At 34.5% G+C, this 19,469-nt stretch overlaps 1 protein-coding gene across 11 annotated transcripts in view; it reads left to right on the top strand.

The window, feature by feature from the left end:
• Gria4 (glutamate ionotropic receptor AMPA type subunit 4) overlaps positions 1-19,469 on the top strand; it is a 359,432-nt gene that overhangs the window by 336,961 nt on the left and 3,002 nt on the right. For 2 of the 11 annotated variants that reach the window (XM_041657390.1, XM_041657388.1), the window contains exons 15-16: positions 8,437-8,551; positions 14,729-14,936. In XM_041657390.1, the coding sequence (XP_041513324.1) occupies positions 8,437-8,551; positions 14,729-14,936 (323 nt within the window). Of the gene's footprint in view, positions 1-8,436; positions 8,552-11,874; positions 11,990-14,728; positions 14,977-19,469 lie in introns of those variants that run through there. The other 9 variants (XM_041657392.1, XM_041657389.1, XM_041657391.1 and 6 more) reach the window with 9 other exon arrangements.

The raw sequence follows: 19,469 nt of genomic DNA, 5'->3' as shown, positions 1-19,469 counted from the left end.
ATAGAGTTCGTTCTGACTTCGGGTGCTAAGGGAGTGAAACAGACAGTGGACCTGGTGCTAGGTGATAAGGCCCGTATTACAGAAATGAAAATATGAGTGCAGGCACACTTTTCAGAATCATGATTATTAAACATAGTTAAGCATAGAAAAGGAAGAGAAGCAAAAATTCAACATCAGATTGGGTTTTGCCACGGTCTTGTTATTTTATTGTATGTTATTCCTTCTGAGTAAATTTTCCTATCTAATATAAAAGATCATAAAAGTTTCTTGTGATGATATTCTTAGGAATTCAAAAGTTAGAATTTAGATAACTGAGAACATCATATTGTAAATATACATCTTATTTCAACCTTGGGAGAAAAGGCTGTGCTACCATGTACTTAAATCACCACTATAGAGTTTAATGATATCACTTCTTATAGAAGATTGACTGCAAGTGATCTGCCCATATTTAAGAAGTAAGTGTTGGATTGACAAGATCATTTGCCTTTCAGGGTTTACATGAAAAAGTGTGTAATAGCGAGGTCAGAGATACCAACTTATTCATGCAGAGTAGATATATGTTAAATGCCCCCACAGCTTAACCAGTAAAATCCCACCAAGTCTGGCAAGCTTCTCAGGAAAAGCACAAGTTCCTCAGAGAGACGAACCAGGATGAAAATAGCATTTACCCAGAGGAAGGTGCTTTGACAAGGAGCAGGTCATCAAATTACTTGGGAAAGAGCACTGGACCTGAAGGCAGATGACTCCCAGTCAGCGGTGTTTTGCTGGACAAGTCACCTAACTGTCATTAGGCCTCCACGATCATATCTGTGAAGTGAGAAAGGAAGAAAACCTCTAGTCTACACGTTGAGTAAAAAAATTCTCAAGATTATAAATCCTTAAAGCTGTCATTGAAACTTTTAGGAAACATGCAATGATATAAAAGAAATATGACCTGTGGTTCATGGAATATAAATCATATTAGGAAGAGCAAGGAGCAGAATCTAGAAGGTAGAAGAATCCAAAGTCCAGAACAGAAGCAAGCTTGCATAGCTTGTACTCATCACAGCAAGGCTTAGACATTCATGGCATCATGTTGTAGAACATCCCACATTCAATGAATGACAGCAACCACTTTTCAGTTTTCTGAACTGTACTGTAGACAAATAGTGACCTTATCTTGGAAAGTAAATTCTGTCCTGGAAAATACAAAGCATCTTCGAAACCAGCTGGTTATGACCTCATCCAAAGCCACCCTTCATAACTCTTGCAGACAGCAGAAAAACTGAAAGAGGCAGAGAACACTCTAAAACTGCGAAGCAGCCCCGCTATAAAATGAAATTGACAGTATGTAAGATGGATTCCTCGATATTTTTTCGGTTTACTTAAATCCTCTCATCAATACATTACGTAGGTATTTTTCAAATCTCTTTTATGATATGTTTATTTAATCATCACAGATGTAGAGCCCTGATTATCACTCCCAGACAAATGATAGGCTCAAACTTCTCTGATGAATATGCAGCCAGCATGGAATCAGTTTGGATTTGTATCTCCTGTTTCTAATAGGCATGCATAAGAGAAGTCACAGTTAATTTTCAAGCAGCTGTTGCTAGAGTCTAGTGCAGACATCTGAATCCATATGCATTACTAACTTTCCAAAGTCTAGGAACTCCCTGTGATCATGTGCCAATTAATGTGTGCATCTTTGTACATTTTATTGAGAAAACATCCAGTTTTCATCACATCCTAAGAGACCCATGACCGAATATCAGTTGTAAATTGGAATTTATTATCTAAGATTGACAATATGAAACTAAACTCCAAGAAATGTTGGTGAAAAGTAATCTTAAAATATTCAACATTAACATAATTAAGGGTCTGAGGAGAAGGTTCAGTAGCTAGGAGAGCTTGCTTTTCAAGCACAAGGACCTGAAATCAGATCCCTAGAACCCATTTTTTATATGTATATAAAAAATTGGGCATGGTCATCTCTAACCTCAATGCTATTGGGGGCTGGGGACAGGAGGATCACTATGACTTGTAGAAGCCAGCCTGGATCCAAGTTCAGTGAGTGACTGTCTGAAGGGAATAAGGAACTAGGTGATAAAAGAAAAGACTCAATGGAGTCCTCTAGGCTCTGCATGCACAGACACCGATGCCTGTGTACACACATGTGTGTATACAAGTACACACATATACGCATGCACGTGTAAACACACACACAGAGACTCACACTGTAATTAAACGTCTTTCATACCACAATCTATAGCTAAGTGCCTGCCAGACAGCCTCACAGTAATCACAGTGATACAGTGATTCTTGAACACTAACCTCCTTCAGACTTAACTCCCCAAATAAGAATTGGGCATGCACATTACAAAGAATAAACACCAAAAAATTTCTGGAAGCTAGTGCAGTAACTCTTCATTTGTTCAGCTCTCTGGGGTTTAATTGAAGCATAAAATCTGAAGGTCTCCCTAAGAATTCAATTACACTTACTCTCCTGTATATCATCTAAACCAAGGGTCCTCCAGCCCTTGACTCAAGAGACTAAACTAAGACCAATGACGTACATCAGGCCAGACAACGTGTTCTGAACTCCTTGACAACAGCTCCAAGATTCTGCTTCTTCTTTAGACTGGAGTTAGTACAGAGTAGTAGAGAAAGTTTGGCTTGAACACAACAGTTCTATGTATATGTACTAGTTTCATTTCTGTGGCTGTGATAAAATGACAAAAAGAATCTTACCGGGGACAGGGTTTCTTTTAGTTCACAATTCCAGGTTATAGTCCAACACAATAGACATAGTCGAGTTGCAGTGTGAGATCCCAGTGAGTTTCCAAGAGCAAGAGAACACCAAGAAGCTGTTGACATCACAACTGGAGTCAAGGTCAGAGAGAAATGTGCACGCCCTGATTGCTTTCTTTATTCCCAGGAATGGTGCCACCCAGTTTCAGTCTGTTATCCCACATTAATCAAGATATGTTCAAAGGCCAACCTGATTAAGCCAATCCCTACTGAGGTTCTTCTCTGCCCAGATATATCTAAGCTGTAACAAGTTAACAATTCAAACTAACCATCACCAAGTCATAGAAAATATGACAGGGTTTGATTTGTTTGTTTCTGGTTGCTTGAATTTTACTAATGAGTTCCACTGCAGAGAGTGTTAAATTAAAACAGAAGCATAGAGAGCAAGATGTAATTAAAACAACTTAAAGATCCTCTTACCCACAGAGATTTGTTGTATTTTCATACAGTTTTTTGATAACATTGAAAATATGGAAAGTTTCTTTTCACACAGATTACAATGAATATGAATATCTATTTAGTTTTTCTTTTGGGTATTATATGATATACTATTTTGCCTATTGATTTACATATTGATTTTAATGGATATAAAACAGTCATGCGGATTATTCATATTTTCACTTCTAGAACCTATGAAGCTGTATAGAATGCAGTTACATTAATCTAGAAGAATTTGATAGAGTAGAGTTGGCTCTAAGCATGTAAATCTCTACAAACTAAGTGCTTCTGATATTTAAATCAAGCTTCTGTAATAGGTATGAACCCAAAACTAACATAATACTTTCATTTAAAAATTGTTGATTTCCTTCTATTGATATATAAATATATTATTGGAATTTTTATAAGGTATTCTGCTAACATTTGGTCTGATTTCATAGGATTGGTTCCCCAAAGCAATCATCTTAAATTTCTTCTTAAATAGAAAAGCAACTTATTTTCCTTATAGCTATTAATGCTATCATAAGAATGCTAAAATGCCCATATTTTTAAACTTTACCTATACTGTACATCAGCTTATTTTTTATCTTTCAATATAAATTTATAAATGAACTTAAATTGTTTGAACTCACCAGGTTAGTTAGTGCCATGTAAGGTTGAATTACTTTCCTGTGATTTTCGCATTTTTTCTGTTAGAAATTGCTTAAAATTCTTTGCTGGCTCCAAATAAACTTCATCTTTCATATAATTTCTTATTAGTTCACACAACTTTGATGGCTTTTGAAAGCAAATATTTTAGGATTTGTTGGAGTCTTTGGAAAAACTGATTTAAATAAGTGTTGTAGCCACTACAATGCCAGATGTTTAAGTTGCATCAAGATATAGTATGAAGAAAACTCTTCAGTGAAGACATCAGAGACTTAAAGCTGAAGAGAGATGTTTTTCATGTGTACTTAATAAAGGGGTCCTTCCACACCAGGATAATAAAGTACTGGTGTCTTACAGTCTAGGACAAAAGAATGTGAGCTGCATAAATTATGGCATCTTAGACAGTAATGAAATGCTTGTTTGTTAAGTGAAATGGCACTGAATTCCCTTCAGCTAGAGTAATAAAAAAAATATTTAAATCTATTCATCTACAGACAATATATGACTTCAATTTTCCATTGAAAGACATTTACTAAATCTAAGGATCTGTATCATTTTACATTCAGTTTTACTGATTCATTACTGTGACTGTATTTTAATTTTAAAATTATACTATTTTGGCTTGGAGAAGGGATAAAGGGGGTAAGAGCAAGCATGAGTAACTCAACACAAATTCCAGCACCTACATTAAAAACAAATGTCTGCATATGACCATGTACCACTGTGCAGTCCAGAGACAATGAAATGGCTGAATTTTGTGAGCCATTAGCTTACTAACTCTAGTAGAAAAGTCCTAACATCCTCCTCTGCCCTTTCACACATTTACATACACAAATTTAGGACCAGTGAGCGCTCTCTCTCTCTCTCTCTCTCTCTCTCTCTCTCTCTCTCACACACACACACACACACACACACACACAAACACATACACACACACACACACACACACACACACCATATACCTCCACTCCAAATATAATACTCTACCAAATGGAAGCATTAAAATTTGCTCCATTTATTTTGGTAGACATGGTATCAGCTGTACACTTCAATACCTCACCAACAGAGAAACAAACCACACTGCAGGATAAATTTATTACAAATAAGAATCGGGCAGTAACAACAAGAGCATGCATATCCAAATCCATACAAGTTGATGAGAAATCATTTGTGGAGTCACATGAGAAAAGTTAACTATCTTAGCCTAGGATAAATGTGCCTGGTACTGGATAAAGTTTGCTTGCGTTAGACTCCTCAACACAAGGAAATACAAATATCTGCACCTGCTAGTTCTCATTTTGCACTTGGTTTTATGTGTCTCTTCAGTAATAACAAAAGCATTTGTTATCAATTATTGGAGTCTGAAAAATAAGGTCAATAAGGTGAATTTTCAAATTTTCATATTGGCAGAGTAGTTCCAGGAATAAAACCCCTTAGAACTTTCCAGAAGTCCTATAATTTATGCAGGGAGCTGTGTCTCTTTCCACTGCAGTCACATTCCCTATCCGTAGTTCAAACTGAACATCCTTGGAGAGTAGTTCTTTCTTAACTTCCCCAGAGGCATAATACACAAGACAAATGAGTGACTTAGGCGGGTCCTATTTGAGCCCACAAAATCTGTCATCTACAAATCTGGGGTCCTAGATGAAGCTCTTATATCCAGCAAGAATGTATCCAAAGGTTATTTTTCTACCACCAGCACCTTTTTCTTTATAACAGGAAAATCATTTATTTTCTTTTGACTTTAAGTTGCATTCAATACAAAGGGATAATTAATACAAGAAATGTCCACTCTCCTCATCTGTTCTGCAAAGCAGCCATCACAGCTTTCTTGATGCGTAGTTCAGCAAGACTATCCCTGACAATTGATAAGTGTTTATGATACTGGTTTTGGAGACAATGTCTGGAATATGTGAATGAGTTTCCAATGCAGAAATAATATACTTGACAGCAAGGATTTACTTTCTCTGCTCCTGACTAACCTGATGCTTAATGCCCTCTGCAGTCAAGGTTACCACCTTTCCTTAGCGGTTCTTTTAACACGTCAGCTGAATAAAAAGTACTTTTTAACTGCTCTCGTAAAATTAGTGAAGGAATGTTACATATTTTAGCTCATCTGATGATTGTTATCCTTACTAATTATAAAAGTAATTCATTTCATAAGACAAAACAGATTCAAAACGATGCACGTGGCTTACATTGCAGTTTAAATAGCAATCCAAAGAGGCATTGAAACAACACAAATCTATTACACAAGAACATAACTTCTTTTGTCATGTAGTTGCAAATTAACTTGGAAAAATTTTGGCATACTAAATACACTATCTAAATAGTAAGGACATTTTATTTCTTCCACACTGTATTATTGAAGAACAGTAAATTGTATACATACCGGGATTAAGTACACTTTACCAAGGAACCACAAGCTTCTACAAGGGAAGTATGTGTGTTAATTGTGAAATGGGCAGTTGTTTAACTATTGGTCAAGTGTTTATATCTTATCAATCGAGTAGAGATGTATACTTATATGTATGGATAGCAGTGTGAAACTAAATTGTTTTTACATGGCCTATTTGATGGAATGAGAAAGAAAACTCTGAGAATAATTTTGCAGACAGTTTGATTCCAAACAATATCTTCTCAACATACAGATTTATTTTCTTTACTCATTTCTTTATTTTGCCTTTTTGTGTGATTTTTTTTCTATTGTGCTGTGAAACTGTCTTTGGGTATGACTAATAACTCTGTTAAATAACCCTCTCATGAAATGATTTTACTTTTAATCAAAAGAATGTATGAACCAACATATGAAATAATTGGGATACCACTGCATTTTTAAAATTCAAACTAATATGAATTTAAAACTGATCATATGATAAGAAGAGTTTCTAAATACAAGACTTTAATAGTTTTCATTCACTGAAGTCAAACTTGCCATTTTTGTGGGGTTTATTTTTTTAAAGAGCTAAACAAATTTAAGTTTGTTTTTTTCTTCACAATAGATTTTTTAAAAAACTCAGACATTTCATCAGAGGAACCCTGTCTTGAAAAACAAACAAACAAAAAAAAATCTTTGACATTTCTTATCTTCACTGACTGTGTAGGGATGCATGCATGCATTTTAATTTTATCCTCTTGGTGATAAAATTGGCTATGTGACATTGCTCAATTTAGAAAATATAGTAATAATTTTACTCTACTAATACACACTTGCTTCTAAAAGCAGGAAGAGCTAATTATTCAATCAGCATTTAAGAAATAGCAATCTAATTCTTGAACCCAGGAACAGTTTTGTCAGGAAAAATATACTTTCCAATCCAGAAATGGAAAAGAAAATAATTTTCCTGAAATACCAGGTACAAATTTTAAGAGAATAAGCAAATAAACAGATGGTTTAGTGTTAAAATAGCCAAAAATGTTACTGTTGTTAAGCAGTTAAATGATATTTTACTGTTAAATCATGCTGAATATACATACATATATATATATATACATATATATATATATATATGTATGTTTGACTGACACTTCATTTGGCTTTAAGAAATCACCAAACTTAGTGCTTCCCAAACAACACAGACAGAACATTTGTGTCCACATTTCCAGAGTAGATTAAGGCATTCCTAAGATTTAACAAAATTCTAGTTAAACACTGAGAAGTCCTCTTGAAAGAGTCAATGAGTCCTGTGTAAACTTTACTGTAAAAACAGGAGAAACCAAACACGAGGAAGGCAAAAATCTTATGACTCTTGGAGAATAATTAGAATAGAAAACACTTCTGCTATTCCTCTATAAAGACACTAAAAGCAGACAAAAATCTAATCTAGAATGGTTTTGGTAAAGATGCAGCGTGATGTCCTGGGGTTCAGTCGCTAATTTAAACAATCAAAATGGATTCATCATTCTGATTCTAAATTGCATCCAGTGTTTAGGAACAAACCCAAATTTGACATGAGAACACCCCTAAGAGATGTCACTGTCTCCTGCCTAGCCTCATGAAACTCAAAGAGCCTGGAAATCTGCAATTCTGAGAGAATTCAAAGCACTGAATCAATAAACCCCACAAACAATAGAGGGAAAAATAATCAGGCCATATTCTTTATGAATAGAAGCTCAGTACCGGATTAGCAGGTTTTGTTATGGTTTTTGTTGTTGTTGGCTTTTTTAATGACATTTTGTTTTTCTTCAAGGAATGAATTATTTCAGTCTCTTTTGGGTCATTGACATTGTTAGAAGCAAAGGAATTCAAGGTGTAATTATTTCACCATTATTAGTAAATACAAGTTTATCATAGTTTTACAAAAAAAAAAAAATCAATGTAATCAGTTATCAGGCAATAACCAAAGTGAGTCAGTGTGCACCAAGTACTGCAGGTTGAATGCTTTTGAATGAGTTGCAGTTGCCTTCCATTTGGAGTGCTGTGTATGGAGCTGCCAGATAGCAAATGAGAGGTTTATTTAGCATTCGTGGGAAGCTTACAAAAGAGCTAAGTCCTCATTCCTTATAACATCTTAACAGCTCTACAGTTTCTTACAAAATATGTTTTATCGTTTCAAGAAATGCTGTTAACCTCGCAGTTTTAAAACTGAATGAACAAGGCCTCTTGGACAAATTGAAAAACAAATGGTGGTACGACAAAGGAGAATGTGGCAGCGGGGGAGGTGACTCCAAGGTTAGCCTCAATGTCACCAAGCGGGTAAACAGTACGTCAAGTAATAGGTGCATCTGCTAGGAGACTTATGGTGTATCTGCTCATAGATGGACTGTCAGTCAAATACCTTTAACATCTTTTTACATCTCAAGACTGCAATTACTGTCAAAACAAAAATATTTGCAACTGTTATTAATTTGGTGAAACACTCATAACCCTGGTGACACTAAATGTGGGAACCTTTGGTTTTAAGGAAATGGGATCTTGTGGAGCTGGTTTTGGAAAGCAGAAAGTCTCTGAAAGAATGATGTAGTAAACTGGGCGGTGGTGGCCCACACCTTTAAACCCAGCACTTGGGAGCCAGAGGCAGGCAGATCTCTATGAGTTCGAGGCCAGCCTGAACTACAAGAGCTAGGTCCAGGACAGGCTCTAAAACTAAAACAAAACCGTGTCTCAAAAAACAAAGCAGAACAAAGAAAAAGAATGGTGTAGTGTTGAGTAAAAAGGGGAGAAAAGGCAAAGCTAACTTGTTTTCTACATTAATGAATGACCAAGCTTCTACAAAATTTCCAATTAATATCAATAACTTGACTCCACCTTGATTTGTCTAGCATTCCAACCAGACAGCTTTCTTCATTATGTGGTTTACATAATTATTTTGCTTCCATTAAGGGATGAGTCAGGAAACAATAAGACTACAAGGTAATATTAACTCATCTTTGTCTTCATTTCATACATACCATAATTTCTGCCTCATCATTTTTTCCATTTCTAATTGTGACTGAGAATCTACCTTCAACCCCTAAAAACATAATTAAAACTTTAAATTATACCTTTAAAAGCATAGATATTACTTAATCTAGAAAAGCAGAAGAATGCTTCCCATCCCTTAACAAGAAGAAAAGACATCCTACTTCTATCCTATCTTCAGGTTCCTGAATGAATTGTACATTTTCTCACAAGATCACAAAATATTTGTGGAATAAATATTTTGCCATGATTTCAGATACCATCTCTCTTAATCCTCTCTCTGATGCTATAACATAGTGTTTGATCTTAAGTAATTGATAAAGAAAGCACAACGTCCAAAAGGAATGGGCAAGGTTCTGAATACAATGGCAGATGACATCATATAACAGAGGAGGGTATAAAAGAATAAGAGGTGGAAAGGGTGAGTACCAAACCAGGAGAGACCAAATAGTAGAGGAGAGAATATGGAGATATTAGGGCTGCTCTCTTAGTAACAGCCTGCTTTTATGAGGACAATCCAACCCCTCAAAGCCTCCATTTACAGACTCAAACCCCTATGACCACACAGACCTCTTAAAGAACCTGCCACCACAGTGAAATCACATTGAGAGATTAACTCTTAAATGACTCTGGTTGAGCAAATCACATTTATATTATGGCATTAGATTAAAAAGTAATAAATAAATTCATTTTATATGTTTGACTCCAACTTCCCTAGAATTTTCTCATAGTTTTCATAAACACATAAATATATTTATGTTTGGAGACAAAAGTATTCCTTTGTAGAAATTAGAAATGTCAGAAAATGTGCTGAAATAACGCCAGAAAACTTAAAATGTATGTGTTATAATCAGAAAAATTTCTGTTTGAAGATTTTATAATCATACCCTTAAAACATATAACAATGCTTCATGGATTATTTTTCTACAAATATAAATACCAGTTCTATTTTAGGCTGCAAGAAAGATTATCCAGAGGAAAACAAAGAAAATACAAATATGTGTGGGTCGGGAAATCTACACAACAAAAATCACTATGGCTTAATTAATTAATCATTATGGCTTTTTAAATGAGAAATTTAACAACTGGGTCCGTGTCACACATCTGAGATATCACAGACCCAAGTAAGCACTTGTGCTCTCATAATAAGTATGTATCTAACTTTATTTTTCCTGAAAACAAACTTTGTTCTTTTAGTATGTATTATTATAGTATTCACAAATATGAATGAGAAGTTGTGTTCCAAACACATGCAAGGTTTACACCAAGAGACTAAGTTCATTGAGGTCTAAAGGTTAATAATACCTTAGTATGAATTCAATAAAATGCCCTATAAACTTGCCTGCAGGCAATCTGATAGAGGCAGATTTTCTCTTTTATAGTTCCTCTTCCCAAAAAATTCTAGCTGTGTCAAGTTGACAAACTACTAACCAGGACAGCTACCATCATCGTGAATATAAGTACACTGCTCAGGCTTATACTGAGTAAATAGAATTAATCTTCTAGTAAGGAAGTAAATGGCATGCTGTATTTTATCAAATGTGTTCAGCATTTCTTAGATGTGAAGCACAAGACACCAGAATGGTAAGGCAGTGACATCTTTAAAGATGTCCAGATAAAATCAGACCATCTCCAGCAGAGAGAATCAAAAACCACCAGCCACTAATACTTGGCAAGAGAAGACCTGAGAATTACTACTGCCCATCAATTCTGCCTACTTTACTCTTATCTCATTAGAAGGAAAAACTAGGAGAATCCTTTTATTTTTTTTCCAACTACCAGTGTTGAGGGAGAGCTGAAGTCTTCCTCTCTAAGATATTCTATATATTTAACATCAAGGGAATTGAAGATGGGAGAGAAATCTGTTATAAAACATCACTAGCTTATTTGTAATAATTTAAAATTGTAGTCACTTAAAACTATAAACTTTAGTTATGTTAATATGGTAGACTCAAGGCAGATGATTGCTTATGGTGATGTCATTTAAGGTCAATGCTGCAATTCAGAAGGAAAACTGCAAGTGTAGCCTCATACTGTAAACCAGCAATTTGCATATCTTGTAAGGACCTTCTACTACCTAAACCTGTCCTTGGCCAATAATACTGGAGACACCATTCTCCTTGTATGAACTTACTATGGAGTCAATTTATTGATAGATACCATCCACATATTCATAGAAAGTAAGTAGTCTCACTAGCTAAATCATAGTGAATGGCTGTAGCTTCTACTTAACTTGATGTTATCTCTATTGATTTTGATGGAGAAAATAAGACGGTTCTGGATTCCAATTGCTTGCCATGTGTATGGGGGGAAATTACAACTCATTTTGAAGCTCAATGAGCCAATAGTTTTGGATTCACAGTAATTGCATATATTTTTATTTAAAAATCCTCCTTAGCAGTATGTGCCTGTTACATAAAGCGATGGAGCAGGCCCCAGTTTTATGTCTGATCCTAAACCTGGGCCTACAGTTCAAGACATACAATCTACTGTGGCCTTTGCTCTGTCACTTTGCCATGCGATTCTAATGTAGTTTTACTTGAATAACATAAAATAACATATATAATGTTATTTATGTTATTTTCCACGTGAAGAACTCCTGTAAACCTTGCCGTTTTGAAACTCAGTGAGGCAGGCGTCTTAGACAAGCTGAAAAACAAATGGTGGTACGATAAAGGTGAATGTGGACCCAAGGACTCGGGAAGCAAGGTCAGTCATTGCAGTTTGGGGACTCTTCTTGTGTGTAAAACAAACAGTAACTGGGATCGATTGTCCAAACATATGAAGCCTTAAGCACTGAACTTTTCTGTCCAGCTTGCCATTGCCTAAATTCGAACTTAATGACATAAATTTCAGCACAGATGCTGTCAAAAGAAATAAACTGCTCCTCAGTAGTAAAGATTAAAATAAACTAAGATTAACCCTTATATAGTAACTATTATATATAATAACAGAGCTATCGTATATATTATAACAGATAATATTAACTATTATGTATACATTACTACAAAATTATATTAGTTTCAAACTTATTTATCACTAATCTTTGTCAATTAGCTTTGTGTTTTGGAAAAGAAAACCATAAAATGTATATTTTAAAAGTTGATTTCCAAAACAGGAAATGAGAAATTGATCAGCAGCTATCCAGAAAAAAAAAAGGTAAATATATTAAATAAAATTCAGGGTCATGGCACCACAATGCCAAGCATTCTGCCTTAGTTCAAAGAGGCCAGTCACATTTATGGTCTGACAAATCAATAAAATGAGCTTCCAGATCTCAATAAAGATTATTTCAAAAAATCAATATTGACACTGTATCTTACAAGTCTTAAGATCTTTTGCTCTTGAATTTATTTTTAAAGATTTATTTATGTTTATGTGGATGGGTGTTTTGGTTGTATATCTGTTCCTGCATTCTTAGAGACCAAAAGATGTCATTGATACTCTGGAACTGGAGTTACAGACAGTCGTTAGCCGTTGTGTGGGTGCTAGAAATGGAAACCACATTCTATGGAAAAACAGACAGTGCTCTTAACCACTGACCATTCTACAGTTCCTACTCATGTATTCTTTACAGAGCAATGCAGAAATGTATAGGCTGAATTTGCAGAGTGCAAAGTTATATGTTTATTCTAATTGGAAAAAAGATCACGTTTATCAGTGATTCAGCATACCTACACATACTAATAGAATATATCTAAGACAGGCTGGGGAATAGTGGCACATACCTTTAATCCCAGCATCCAGTAACATATATGTGTGTGTGTGTGTATATATACATGTGTTTGCTCCTATTGCTCCTATTGAAGATTTTTTAAATTTTTTTCTTTAAACTTTTTCAATATAGCATTTTAGAAAGAAAAGGAGCTACTGTTTATTCTAAGATATTGAAACAAGTAACATTTGCTGAGTTTTTATTAATTTTAGGGAACTATGTCAGTTTCATAGGTCATCTTTCAAACCTTACACACAGTTAATCATTTTTGTCTGCCTTTGAAACAGAGTGAAATGAGACAAGCTTTGGCCATATAATGAAACTGCCACCTTGTGTCCTGCTGTAAAATAAGACATATACAATAATTAAAACCATGTAACCTTAAAATAACATGACTAAGCATACAAATACATATATAAGGAGAGAGATATAAATATATAAATGTATCGCTTGAATTAAATACTCTTCTTATATAACTACTGGAGAACTTAAATAAATTTTGCATGTAAGGTGTTGTGGGATAGATGGTGGCCACAAAACACCTTTCGGGGTGTCTTACTAAATTTTTTGAAATAGTGTTATATTATAAATATATTAATAATCTATGGCATTTTTAAGTTACTATCACAACTTAATATCTTTTAGTCATCTATTTGACTATTCCCAGATATAAAAATAAGATATATATATATATATATATATATATATATATATATATATACGCACAATGAGGTTCTGAACTATAATATGCCTAAAATACTGACTATTAAGCATTTTAAGTGTCAATGGGATTATAATTTTCGATCAGTAAAAGCATTTATAAATATGACCATACATAGTTTGTTTTTCAATTTGGATGTATTTTATTGAAAATTATCTTCAAAAAGCCATAAGTAGTGACATAAACCTGTAAATGCAGAACTTCAGAGGTAGAGACAGTCAGTCAGGAGTCAAAGCTACCCTTAGCTCTATAGTGAGCTAACCTAGGCTACATAAGACCCTATTTCAAAAATAAACATCAAATTAAAATAAAAACTTTAAAATACATAAAATTATACATATTGCTAAATAGTATGTATTTATTTGTATTTTATATGTTGTATATACAACACTATATTGCATATAATATTGTTAAGTAGTATAGAAAATTCAAAATTGCTCATGAGGTTCTCCCTACGAACACACTGGAATAATAAATGATGCATGCCGTAATGCCTTATGACTTACACAGACTTAATAAGTTAACAATGTGACACTGATAGTCTAAACACCCTTAGTTCTCTAATTAAGAATGTGGCATGATAACTATCCAAGAGTAGTATTAAACACTAAAAATTGTGTTTAAAGGATGTAAAGCCCAAAGATTTTCTTCCACATATTCTGAGCATCACGTTCTCAAAGTCTAAATAAGACCTCTTCGGCCTCCTATGTAAATATATGAATGCTCATACATGGTTTAGTATAGTGATTTTCTTTACATATTTAGTAATGATAAAATGTTTGGATTTTATTGAATGTAATTATATTAATTTTTGGTAATTATCATAATTTTCTTCTCCCAAGAGCTATAAGCTTTATGTTTACGTCTATTTACCTGCATCAGTGACTTAACCTGAAATAGTTCCCAGTACAATTAAGCATTTCCTTTAATAGGCTACTTTGAATGTATGTGTTCTTTTACCTTTTCGGTGTGACATTCCCATAGTTAACTGGAGTCTCTTTATCCTCCCTAGGACAAGACGAGTGCCTTGAGCCTGAGCAACGTAGCAGGCGTCTTCTACATTCTGGTTGGCGGCTTGGGCTTGGCAATGCTGGTGGCTTTGATAGAGTTCTGTTACAAGTCCAGGGCAGAGGCGAAGAGAATGAAGGTGGCAAAGAGTGCACAGACTTTTAACCCAACTTCCTCGCAGAATACCCACAATTTAGCAACCTATAGAGAAGGTTACAACGTATATGGAACCGAAAGTATTAAAATTTAGGGGTAGGACTTAGGGCCTACGCCAGTGAGTGGGGGCTGCATCCTGTGAATGCAGTGTTGTGACCTGTCTTGTCCAGTGGTGGTATTGCTTGCTTTTAATTAGAGCTTTCTATTTTTGACATTTTCAGTGCACAGTGGTTCTGTTTTTGTTGGCTGCAGATGTTCTGTTTGAACTTTATGTTGCCAATAGATATCTGCATTGTAATGGTCAGAAACATGAAAACAAATTAGAATTGTTCCACAAATTGATGGAAACAGCATAATTTCCCCAAAATCAGAGGAAAATTAAATTCCATCTGAGCTTTCCTAAGCAGAAACCAGCCAAATTTCTATGACAATTCATAAATGATAAGAAAATAAGAACAAAACATATTTTAATTGATTAAAAATAAATCCTAAGGAGTTGCCTAGTTTTGATGAGGTTACAATGTTTTTTTTTAAACAAAAAATACATACATATAAAGGATCCCCATCGTAAGGACTGCATGAATTTTGTTCCTAATCTAACATGTCTTCCATTGGCCAGTCATATTTCTATACTTAAATGCATTAATCCCTATTGTTTGTTCATTTTGGTTATGATACACATTTATTAAATGAGATTCAACTTATACAATTTCACTTATCACCAAAGCATTCTAAACAATCCAACACTTCTCCATTTCTCCATCCAAAATGTCAGATACACACACACGCACACATATATATATATGCATACAGATATATATACATATATATAGATAACATATACACACACATATAAGTTAGAGAAAAATGAAATATGTCAGTGAGTTATACATTATACATTTTTCCCATTTTTTCCCCTTTGGTTTCTTTTTTAAAAGCCACATAGCCACACTTATATACTGTCCTCGTGTCACAATAAAAATGATATGCATTCCAGGAAGTACAGATGGAAGTTAACTTTTTCAGAATCTAAACATCCACTTTTTTCCTCTAATGATCAAAGGTGGTTTTAAAATAAGACCCTAATGGATTTAGTATTGCTCTTCTGAAACCAAAACTCTGACAAAATCATTTTCTAAAATCATACATAATTGCTTAATGAATCAGCTTTTGTTTAGATTGCATAATAAATCAGTCTTTGACTCTTCAAGAGACATACTTGAGGCAGCTGAAAGTCAAGACAAAAAAATATATATAGTAATATGTATATCTGAAGTTGTACCAGAAAACATGGTTGATTTGATATTTAATGACATAGAAACTTCTGAATTGTGTGCTACTTTCTGAAAGGAAAGAAAGAAGCCACTCTGGCGATCAAGACAGGTCCTCCCCACCTTCTAGAAACCTGAGGTTGAACACACATGCATAGTGACAGCTTCAGCTGATTTGTTCTCAATTTTCTGAAAATTGTAAAAGCTAAGTCCTCAGTTCACTCCAATAAAGCACATTGAGCTTATCTTCATATATGGTTAGGTCCTTTGAGAGAAATTACTTGAAAATTCATGGAAATAAACTGAGACTGTGTCAAGGTTGATGGCCATTAAGAAAATGCTTTTATCTTAATATTTGCTGAGTTGAAGAGAAATTTTCCAGATGGAGGAGCATTTTCTCGCCTGGGTTATTTGGAATGAATTCATAATGCATCTTACTTCTTGTGTTACTAAAAGTGAGTTTCTTATTCATTCCATTCATTTGACAAATCCAAGATGGAAAAGCAATATTCAAAATTTTTTTAAAAAATACCAGTGAATGCATTTATTGCAAAAGTCTGGTAAATTACTAAAGAAACGAGTTAAGCATTCCCAGGTTAGAACTTTTACATCATAATGTTCTTTTAGTTGAAGCCTGTCACTGAAGTTCATCAAATGTTACCTCCTTTAAAGCTAAATTTGACCTTTTAAAAAATACATTTTGAATACAGACCAAGCACTCACAGTTATGTAAATTTTTTGCTTTAAAAACAGTAACATTCAGAGTAAGCAAAAATAATTTGTACCTGCAGCAAAGACTTGAGAGTAAACTATTTTTATTTTACTGTCAAACTGATACGTTTTTCCCTCTTAAAAACTTTGTAGTGACTGACATAGCTACTCATGGCTAGAATCCTAACATTTGAAACTCTGAGACAAGTGGATTCCTGTACATTTTAAGCTAGTCTTGGCTGTGAACAGATACTCTATCTTGAAGAAAAAAAGAAAAAAAGGGGGTTCTGCTGACATAATTAATGGTTGTTAATTTAGATGCCATCTGGAACCTCCGAAATCAAACTCTAGAAACTTTATACATATAAGATCTACTTAGAAATGTGGCTAGGGGCCAGAGTGATGCTCAGATGTTTGGAGGGCTAGCACACTAGTAGAGGGCCAACACTCAGTTCCCAGCACCTACATCAGGTGGCTCCCAGACACCTATGGCCCCAGCTTCAAAGGTTCTGATACCCTTTTCTAGCCTCTGTGGACACACACATACACACACCATACACACAAATGTTTATTTATTTGAATTCACAGTCTTATATTCTATTTTCTTCAGCATCTGAATTAATTCAATCTAAGCTCCAAAATAGCCCCTCTAAAAGTTACTATGTTCCAAACAGCTAGGCATCCACTAATTGGTTCTTATTTTTCCCCTCTAGGCAGCTTACAATACATTCTATGTGTTTTTTTTCTTTTTTCTTTTTATTTATTTTTTTTTAAAAAAAAAGAAAACAAACTATCATTTTTCATTATACTTACCAGTCCCAAGTTACCACTCCGTTTGTTGGCTCTTCACTAAAAACACCTAACCGTGAAAGAAAAGATTGCATTAGAAAGTTTTACAGCAACTCCAATCCCTTATCCTGGCTTATATTTCTTAAATAAAATGCTTTTTTTGCTACATCTCTTGATGCAAACAATACTGTTTTGTTCATTTTTTTTTTGTTATGACCACTCTCTAGGAATCTCACAGGAGTTTCCCTTTTCAAAGCAAGATTACTTGGAAGTGCAGTCTACTTCTGAGTTCCCAGGCAAGACTCTGGCGTGGCCATGAGGGCCTTGAAGAACGGGTCATTTCAAATGTTTGTCTTTTGAGGATTTTTTTTTTTTTGAGACAGGCTTTCTCTGTGTATCCCTGGCTGTCCTGGAACTCACCCTGCAGACCAGGCTGGCATTAAATTCAAGGAGCCATGCTTCTGCCTCCTGAGTGTTGGGCTTATACGTCCACTCTTTCTCATGTTCTTATGAAGCTAAATTTCTCTATTTCTAGCTTCCTTGCTGATATACTAAATTTTAGTTTCCTTACAATTTTAAAAATGTGCAATATGTTCACTTATTATTTTATTTGATACAATTTATACTCAGCACATCCTTCGGTGTGTAGTTCTTCAGGGTTTTTTATAATTTTATTTTTTAAAAAATAAGTTCTTTCATACAAAGTATTTTGATCATGTTTTTTCTCCCCCATTTTCCCAGATCTTCCCCACCTCCTAACCCACCTCAATTCAACTCTCAGCAAAGTAAAATTTATTTGGAATTTTATCCTTTTCCCTTTCCATACAAAGAAAAGTATCCTCCCATGTCTGAATATTCATCCACTGGACAAATATTTACTGAGTGACTATTCAGGTAGGAAATAAAAGCTGAAGTTTGGGGTCACCAGGATGATTTAGAGTGTCAAAGCCCGTGGGACAAAGCTGATGACCTAAGCTCAGTCCCCAGGACCTGCATGATGAAAGAAAGAGAACCAACTCCTGCAAGTTATTTTCTGACCTCCACACACATGTTGCGGCATGAGTTCATGCACACACACACACAATTAGTAATACATGTAGCTTTTAAAAAATCAAATTTTGATTTTAAGGGACTAATAGAAGTTAACCAAGAAAGAGTGTTATTTCCCTAAAAACCTTATTATTTGCCAAATTAGATAGATCTATGTATCTAAATACGAATGCTTTTGATGTTTCTATAAAGTCCTATCCTAAGTCCTCATCATGGAAATAGGCATTCATTTCTTACTTCAGTCATTTTGACTACTGTTATATTCACCTTTTATTTTAATCACAGTTAAATCACTACACACTATTTGACTTCATCTTTTTGTTATCATCAGGGTGAATGATTTCAAACATTTTTACTCCAACAGCTTTTAGTAAAACAATGAATTTCATTCACATAAATCAGTCAAACATTAAATTTCCAGAGCATATCAAACACGAGAATGTAATTTCCTAAGGAATTAAATAAAATTTAGTTCTCAATAAATAAATACATTGTGAGTTGCAAGAAAGTGGAGGTCCCATCTTGGTCACCACAAAGCTTTGTCTTATTTTCCTTTTATTAACTCTAGGATTTATTTGGCTATGAAGTATTTGGAGTCTGTAAACAGTAAACAATAGTCAGATTTACATGATCACAGAGCCAACATCTCCTCTACAGAGTGTTATTTTCTGCTACCTGGGAAGACAGGAAATAAAGATTCAATGAGTATTCAGAGATGGGCCACCAGAAGACCCCATTCCATCCTGTGCATTGTCAAATATGCACCTC

The sequence above is a fragment of the Microtus oregoni genome, unplaced genomic scaffold (genome assembly GCF_018167655.1).
Source record: "Microtus oregoni isolate MIOR12 unplaced genomic scaffold, Mior012 000008F_ref0000371, whole genome shotgun sequence".
Taxonomy (NCBI): Eukaryota; Metazoa; Chordata; class Mammalia; order Rodentia; family Cricetidae; genus Microtus; species Microtus oregoni.
The sequence above is the reverse complement of the archived record's forward strand: the minus strand, read 5'-3'. Positions and strand labels throughout refer to the sequence as shown.